Source organism: Gekko japonicus, unplaced genomic scaffold (assembly GCF_001447785.1).
Source record: "Gekko japonicus isolate JY-2015 unplaced genomic scaffold, Gekko_japonicus_V1.1 scaffold1094, whole genome shotgun sequence".
Lineage (NCBI taxonomy): Eukaryota > Metazoa > Chordata > Lepidosauria > Squamata > Gekkonidae > Gekko > Gekko japonicus.
In genome coordinates this window covers 103,668-112,406 of record NW_015160871.1, presented here as the reverse complement: position 1 = coordinate 112,406, position 8,739 = coordinate 103,668, and the positions used below count along the sequence as shown (strand labels likewise).

Sequence of the window (8,739 nt, the reverse complement as noted above, 5' to 3'; positions counted from 1 at the left end):
AACCCACTAACAGAATCCAGACAGACCTACGTTAAAGTGAAAAAGCCCACTAACCCAATGAGTGCAGCCACGTTGTCCTTCGCAAGGGCGAATATTAACAGGAATACCAGAAACTTTGTATGTATGAACTTCCATTTCAGTGTATCTGAAGAAACGTGCGTGCACAAGAAATCTTATACCGTGAATAAAACTTTGTTCTACTGCTTTACACTAACACGACTATTCTCGTCTTTCTCTATGGGAGAACTCTGCCTTGCCGCGGAGTCTGCGCAGTGCTGTCCAGCCAGCGCAGCCGCTGAGGAGGTGGGGATGACGGAGCGCGAGAAGGACGAGAATGTGCGCCTGCGCAGAGCAGCGCAGAGACGGGCGGGGGCGGGGGCGGGGGGGGCGGCTGTCCAATAAGCGGGCGCCGCCGGGAAGCGCCTGTCCGCCTTTCATTCTCCGCTTCTCTCGGAGCCGGCATCATGGCCAGTTACGGCTGGGAGGAACGTGGCTGCCTGAATAGCCTGGAGTACAGGCTGTTCTTCAGTGAGTCCCTGCGGGGAAGGCTTGGCGGGAGAAGCTTCGCTCGGATGTCTTGCTGCTGTGTGAAAGGGGAAGCGAGGGGAGAAGTGGCTGCCTCGCCTTTGGAAGCCAGGCTTAGTGTGCCTCCCAGTCCTCAAGGGCTGCTGCGCCCTGCTCGCTTCATGCCAAAGCTCGGCTCGGGAGCCTTAGTATAAATTTCCCTTTATGCTTTGGCTTGTTTGGTATGCCTTGTGCAGAGGAGCGGCTGAGAGGTGTGCCCGGGCGTGGGGCACTTCGAATCCCGCCTCTGCCACGCGGTCTCAGCTCCCTCCTCCTCTGTAGTAGAGGAGGGGGAAGTTATACTAAACAAATGCTCTGTGATAAATGCTTCAGGTTTTTTCGTTAAAGCTTTTATAGATTGCCTTCTTTTCTTAGATTCGGGGTGTGTAATGGGCTGTGATAGGGGCTACAGCAAGATAACTGTACGGTTTGCAGTAGCTTCTGTAAAGTGCTAAAGTGTGACTGTAGTGGCATCTCAAAGGCTGACAGAATTTTACCCCAGTGGATGAGAGCAGGCGGAGGAAGATGAGTGCAATCTGAATAAGTGGCCTCTTGTGTATGAAAGCTAATTCTGGAATGAAATTTTCTTTGCCTTCAAGGTGCCGCAAGATTCCTGCAACAAATTAATACAACTAGCCATCTGGATTTATCTATAGCAGTAGAAAAGAGCAGGAGTCCAGTAGCACCTTAAAGACTAACACAATCTGTGGCAGGGTATGAGCTTTCGTGCGTCACTGCTCACTTCTTCAGAAGTAGCTGATATTTAAATACATGAGCAGTGACTCATGAAAGCTCATACTCTGCTACATATTTTGTTAGTCTTTAAGGTACTACTGAACTCCTGCTCTTTTCTACTGCCACAGACAGACTAACACAGCTACCCATCTTGGAATTATCTATAAATACTACTTATAAATATTGCATTCACTAAGATTCTTAGGGTGGCTTTGCTGAGATTATAGACTACGTTTTTAAAAAGGACATGAGGAGCAATAAGAATAGATCTGAGCATGTGCACAGAGTGGCTTCCCATGCTCAGAAGGACGTGCCACACCCAATGATGCCATCTGAGAATTGGCTGCATGTTGAAATATGTAGCTTCCAGCACAGGCTTCAGTTGATCCCTGCATCCTTACTATTTCATATTGCCTAATACAATATCATTATTGCCCTTGACTTTATGCTGTCAAACTGCCATGTAGGTGAAATGTTCCGCCCACACACACTTCTTTCAGGGATGGCTAAAGAAAGGAGCCAAAGGGTCACAGAACCATGTTATGTAACCTTGGCTGTAGTTTTGAGTGTTATCTTGGTATAAAATGTCTGCTATTGTGGGAGGGCTTAGAATGGATCAGGAGTTATGTCTAGTTCTGGAGTGTCTTTAAGAAGTGGGGTAGCAGCTGCCCTTGGGGAAACAGTGGGGTTGTGGTGCGGGTGGTAGAGACCCATAAGTGGTGGAATGGGTTTTGAGGAAATTCCATATCTTGCTTGATGTGACAGAACTGGCAAATGAGCGCCTGGGGAGTGGCTGTCATTCAACCCTCCCCCACAGGACAAACAAAGTTGAGTTTAAAGTCTGATCAGATGCAAATGGTGAAGGTGGCTGTAAAACTAAAGCCTTCTACAGTATAATCCTTTAAGGCGATTTTCTTTCCTCAGTGGTGATGCCCCACCCGAAACGGTCTCAGTTTTCACTGTGCAGGTAAAAGTGGCTTTGTGTGTTAAAGAAAGGGTATCAGCCCAAGTTTCCTTAATTGTTCTTGTCTGATCAGAAGAAAGAAGCTGGTTTGTAAAATGGACTGTTTGGATGAAGGACTGCTTCAGGCAGCCTTGCACAATCTCTCTTTCCCCTCTTGGCACAGTGAGATGAATTAGTTACACTTGTGCCCTGAAAATCAGGATTCCTTTTGGGTTTGGGGGGAAAGAGGGGACATTAAATTGCTCTTGCAATTTACCTTTCATTCCAAAACTGAATCCTGGGTTTCCTTTCCTTGTGTAATTATTCTTGGAAGGCATTCTTATAAACTCACTCAAACAGGCAGACAGCAAACAGCTGTCTTCAGAATGTGAAGGCAATTCCTCCTCATATTCTCTTACCACTGTTCATCTTGTTTCCTGGTGCACATATCTCTGTGTTCCAATGCTCCCTCTAAACTGTGGAGTCTTGTGAGCAAAAATTCTAATTTGTTAGCTCCTGGCATTAAAGTTGTGAGCGAGCTATTTGGCTACTGCATAAATTAATTTGCTCTGCAGCCATCCTTCCTGAGCTAAGAGAAAAATGTGTGGGCCGGAGGTTAAAAAACTGTGAGCTAGCTCACACTAACTCAGCTTAGAGGGAATACTGTTGTGTTCGCCCTGTGTTTTATTGAGGTGGGGCTCTGAGTCCCCTTAAAAAAAAATTCACTGTTACTGTACACTGAGTTGACATTTTCATCAAGCCACAACCCCATGATCTCTCAGTCTTGACCCGGTCAGGCCCCATCAGTATATGTTTGTAGTTAAGTGTATTTATTCCATTGTGCATTGCCTTACACTTATCCAGGCTGAAACTCATTTGCTACATTGTTGCCCACTGACCTAATTTAGAGAGAGATTCCTGGTAGCTCTTCATAATTAGCCTTGGCTTTCTAAATGAGGGTGTACCACAAAAGTTTCCCTATGGAATTTCTTGGTTCTTCGCATAGGTAGCATCTGAATATCTGTGACGTGCAAGATGTTTCACAAGGTGGTCATTTATGCTCATGGGAATTTGTCTTTTAGAATTAGAAAGGCTTAATAACTGTTCTGTACTTTCTTTCTGTGACCTCATCCTGGAGCAGATCATATTATTTTTTGTCCATCGTCATCTTCTTGCTTGTTTTACTATTGTCTGTTCCAAGGGATCCTGCATTAGGTTAAGCAAAAGGAAACAATCCCCAACATCTTTCTGCAGGGAAAGTGACAGATTTGAACTTGGTAGGATAATGTCCTGTGGGATTTAGGATATGCATTCTGCTGAGATGGGTCTAATGGTAGCCAGAGTAACTTGCTGTTTTGGAACGTTTATTGTTGGATTCCTGTTGATGGCCGATAGACTGCATGTGGAGTTTCTTCTGCTGGAAAAGTTGTTCTTGGAGATGACGTATAATGAATGGACTTTACCACTTAAAAGTATAATGCAAGAAACAGGGACTTTTTATTAGTTAAATGCAGAGGGTACAAACAAGCCATTTGAGTATACTGTGTATACTATGAAATGCGTTCTGATGAAACCATCATTTTCAAAAAGCAAAGCAATTCCATCTGATAACATATCCTGACATTGTGACAACTCCCTTCCTCCTTTGCTTCTACACTGTGCCAAATTATTTTTTTGCTATTTTTAAACACAAAGATTTTGGATTGGCTTTCCAAAACCTTGTGCTAGGAAGACTAACTTTCACTTTCTTTATGAGACAAGCCAAAGAATGGCATGTTCCAGAAAACACTAAGTGAAAGGAGAAGCTAAAGAAATTTATGCAAAGATATTTTCTTATGAACAAAGATGAAGGACTATTGTTGTTCATGACAGCTTTGAGTATTCAAAAAGATGGTTATGAGCCTTACAGGTCATTGTTTTACTTGGCTACGGAATCAGAGTGAAATATTCCAAATGGCTATAGTGAATCAAGCCATAGATCCATCCTGAATGGCCAGCATTTGACAGACAGCTGCTTTCCAGGCATTAGAAATGTCAGAGATTTAAAGGATGTTTCTGTTAGGTGCAGCTGATGCCCCCTGCACACATGTGCGCCACGTGGGAGTGTTTGTGCCTGGGGATAACCTATGTGGTTGCTTCCAGTGTTCCCTCTAAGCTGAGTTAGTGTGAGCTAGCTCACAGTTTTTTAGCCTCCATCTCACAGATTTTTGTCTTAGCTCAGGAAGGAGGGCTCCAGAGCAAACTGATTTATGCAGTCGCCAAATCGCTCGCTCACAACTTTAAGGCCCGTAGCTCACAAAGTAGAATTTTTGCTCACAAGACTTCACAGCTTAGAGGGAACATTGGTTGCATCACCTGAGAGTATTTTAACCTCATGGGAAGAAGAAGAAGAGATTGGATGTATACCCCACCCTTCACTTGGAGGCTTACAAACTCCTTTCCCTTCCCCTTCTCACAACAGACACCCTGTGAGGTGGGTGGGGCTGAGAGAACTCTGACACAAACTGCTCTTTCAGGTACAGCTGTGCCAAAGCTCATGACTGACCCAAGGTCACATCAGCAGGTGCAAGTGGAGGAGTGGGGAATCAAACCCGGTTCTCCCAGATTAGAGTCCGCACACTTAACCACTACACCAAACTGGAAAGGGTCAACTGCTGAGTGTCTCATACCTGTTCTGCACCCTACCAGGATCTATATGGAAAGATTCCACCCCCAAGAGCCCTTTGGATGTGATTGCCAAATTCACAAATTTATTGGGACAGAAAATCGGTTGGGGATGTTTGTGGCTGTTTGGCGTAAAAGTAATGGGATTATGGTGTGTGGCCTCAAAGGTAATAGAATTATGGCATGTGTTACGTGGTTGTATCTAAACCTGTATTTAACATTGTTCAAACTATCTTGCATGTAGAAAATATTTATGTTGATCTCTAAACATAACAATCACACAGCTGGTGTGGTGTAGTGAATAGAGTATAGAACTAAGGCCTGGGATGACTGGGTTCGAATCCCTCTCTCGACCGTGGAAGCCTGCCTGTTGACCTTGGGCTTGTCACAGTCTCTCAGTCTAACCTGCCCTCCCAGGGTTGTTGTTGTGGGGATTAAGCGGAGGAGAGGGGAACTATGTGAAAAGCTGCTTTGCGTCTCCGAACAAGGAGAAAAGTGGGATATAAATTAGAAAACAAGGTGTACTTGATAGCTGGCTGAAATTTTCTTCTACCAGTTTGCCTCTGGCCTTGACATTCATCAAGATTTAGTATTGGGGTGTGTGTGTTATATTTAACCCTTCATGCCAAACGCCAGATGGGCCAAAAGAAGAGACAGAGAAGAGGAGCAGTAGGCTGGCCTACCTGAGGCCTGACACCAGCCTAGTGTCTGGGGGCTAAGGGTAATAACGTCTGCCTAAGCTGCGGTTGCTGGAGCTGGTCTGTCTGGGAATCCTGGTGGTTCTGGGACAGGGTACTTGAATAATGGCTCTGGGGGCTGTAAGGGACCCTTGTTCTGACTCTCATCTCCGACAGGAATGAGGCAGAGTCTAGAACAGAGTCTAAGGGGGTGGTCTTAGATTTTTACAGTAGTACCAGTTCTACATGATATACTGACTTAAGGATCCTATGTCAGATTGGAAGGGCAGGGTAGAAGTGTTTTTGAAAAAATACACAGTGGTCCCGGTCTCACGGGCAGGAAAACGCGGGGGGGAAGCGTGGCTGTTTGCCCCAGAGCAAAATAACGCGCGGTTGCGCGATCATACCTCCCCTCGAGGTCCCGTCGAGGTTCCGTGGTCATGGGGGAGGTGCCGATCACACAACCATCCTGCAGCGTGGCAAAGAAGCGGCGCGGCGCGATCACACCAGCAATCGCTCGGCGCTGCTTCCGTGGCATACCAGGTTTTATTATTTTTTTCATTGAACTTTGTGCATGTGCATAAATCGGATGAACGGACCTTTCACTTTACTCTTCGTGCAAATGCACAGTTGCGTGCTGGTGCGCATCCTGTGGGGACTTGGGGGAAAAAATCCTGCTTGCAACGGGACATGGGTGGGCGCCGGATGTCATGGGATTCCACCGTGAACGCGATCACGCGCACGCCCTGGCCCTGCGGTTTCCGGGAACTAGTACCTCCAAGGTACTAGTTTTTTGCCGCGCGTCTTTGGCGGGAAGCCTCGATTGAGCCACGGGAGCGCTACGCTTCCCAGATGTGCCGGTGAGATCGCGGCCGGAAAATCCGCCTATCTTCCTTCTCTCTGGCGTGGCTAATGTTCCGTGTGACCGCAGCCATAGAAAGGTTTGCACTTCATAAGACATACAATCATTGCAATAGTTTTGTTGGTACAAGAATTCACTGATTTCACTGGTCAGGTAGGGCTTTGCCATTTCAAATTCTCTCAGCTTTCTAGCCATGATACTTGAGGCCTATTTTACTGTTGCATTGTATCACTGTAACTACTATAACTGAGGAATTGCTCTTAATTGCTTTTTTGTTTTGTTTTGTTTTGTTTTCCAGAGGATGATAAAGGGGAATACATCTCTCCATTGCATGACATTCCAATGTGTGCAGATGCTCACAAGGTAATAATTCCATGATTATATCTTGAGCAGGGTTTTGGTTTCTCTGGCAGAGTGCATACAGGGGATTTTGTTATTAGGTACTAGTTTGTTTTGGTTTACCTCTAAAGGCTGAATGCTGTTTCTCTGTGTGTTCATAGTTACTACAACAACTGTGCCTGGCAGTTAAATCAACTTCCGGCATCTTTCTTAAGCAATGGTGCTTAAACTAGAGGTGACAAAGAAATGAATAGTGTGAGAAATGAGTCCTTTATTACTGGACTTCCAGCTGCTGGTACCAGCTCTACCTTTTGCTCCCTTCACTGAACAAGCAGTTCCTGGCTCAACCTGCATTTTAATGGGAGGAAATGTGGAACGATCTAACCTTCTTGCAGTGCTGGGTCTGTTGGACAGAAGGTGGAGAGAAACTGGGTGTTTTTTCTTGGCAAACTTTGGTTCTTTCTTGGCCTTTTGAACTTTGGTTCAGGGTTTTGGGCCTAGTCAAGTTACTGAAGGCTCCTCTCTGGGAAATTTATGTCATACTGACATGCAGTTGCTAGAGAAATAAGGGATGAGATGCAGCCAGGCAGAGGTGCAAATGAGATCAGGGTCCTGGGAGCTTCAAGGCCAGAGACCCAGAGGGAGTTACACACTCACATTCCATCTCATTAGCGCAAGGAACCCTGAGTGTGGGTGAGTTGCTTGATTGGGAGTATATGCCAGCTGTGGAGGTACACGGTCATATATCTTAGCAACATACGTAATTGGCCAAACAGGATCAGGCCAGCTGCAGTTAGTCATCAATATGCTTTCTGGCATAAAGACCGTTCGTTCTAGTTTGTTCCTTCAGGCCTTCCTTCCTTCTGGCTGTCCTCTTGACTTTAGGTTGGGTCTTGTGCAGCCAGAATATCTGCTTCTTGGATTGGGGACTTGTTCTGTCTGGACCCTGTACCTTCCATCTGACCAGGTAGTATCTGGGTCAGAGGACTAAAGCCTGAATAACTATTTTGGGATAGTTATTTAGTTTTATTATTTTTCCCCTGTTTTGCACTACTTCTATATTTGTGTACTGTTGCACATTTCTTTTTAATAGACCTGTGGTGTTATTTGGGTTTTGGAGCATCAATCTAAACCCAGGACTGTGGCCTATTTTGGCTACAGCTACCAAGTAATTGTTTGTGGAGCTCAGCTTGCAGGTGTCCTACCCTGCAGGGCTTACTTCTTGATTAATACCTGGTACAGCTGGAGACTTGGTCGCTCGGCCTCTCAGATGAGGGTTGTCAGCAAGCTGCCATTGAGTGGTGTGTGCTATTTTGCATGTTACCTTATGCTCTGGTCATTCCCCCCCATGTGTTCCCCTCAGTAGGTGTTTACTGTCTTTGCTGGCTACGCTGCGGAACTGCTCAAGGTCACACAGCTGGAGGTGGGAAGGAGTTATGGCGTTGCTCTGCTTATTATGTATTGGATGCCTGAGAACTGAACTTGTGTTTATGTTGTAGAACCGTTGTGTTCCCAAGGAATTGGGCGCTCGTTTTATCTACATTCCCGCCAGCGGGAATTGGGCTCATTGGCTCTAACCTGGTTCAAGTTCCTTTATTATGTTTCCCTGTGAAACCGGTAGTCATTACTAACAATTCTTCTGTTCCTGATCTAACCATCGCTTTACAATAAATTCTACTTTGTTCATCAACCGTGGATTTATTTTGAATGCATGGGGAATTGGACAGGGAGGATGCCGGTCTGATGAATCCCCTAGCCAGGTTTTTATCAATGAACTTCCGCAATTCGGCTTTTCCCCCGGGCCCCATAGCGTAAATTTTCCCCTTCGGGAGTTTGCACCCCGGAAGGAGCTCGATGCTACAATCAGTTTTACGATGGGGGGGCAACTCGTCCGCCTCTTCCTCCCCGAAAGCCTGCACCAGATCATGGTATTCCGGGGGAAGGGCGGACAGTTC

The 8,739-nt window shown here is 45.9% G+C and overlaps 1 protein-coding gene across 1 annotated transcript in view; it reads left to right on the top strand.

The window, feature by feature from the left end:
* Positions 1-443: 443 nt before the first annotated feature.
* Positions 444-8,739, top strand: part of PPA1 (pyrophosphatase (inorganic) 1) — a 32,807-nt gene continuing 24,511 nt past the window's right edge. Inside the window, exons 1-2 of the mRNA XM_015422338.1 lie at positions 444-528; positions 6,744-6,808. Coding sequence (XP_015277824.1) covers positions 465-528; positions 6,744-6,808 — 129 coding nt within the window. The 5' untranslated portion in view covers positions 444-464. The remainder of the gene's footprint in view (positions 529-6,743; positions 6,809-8,739) is intronic.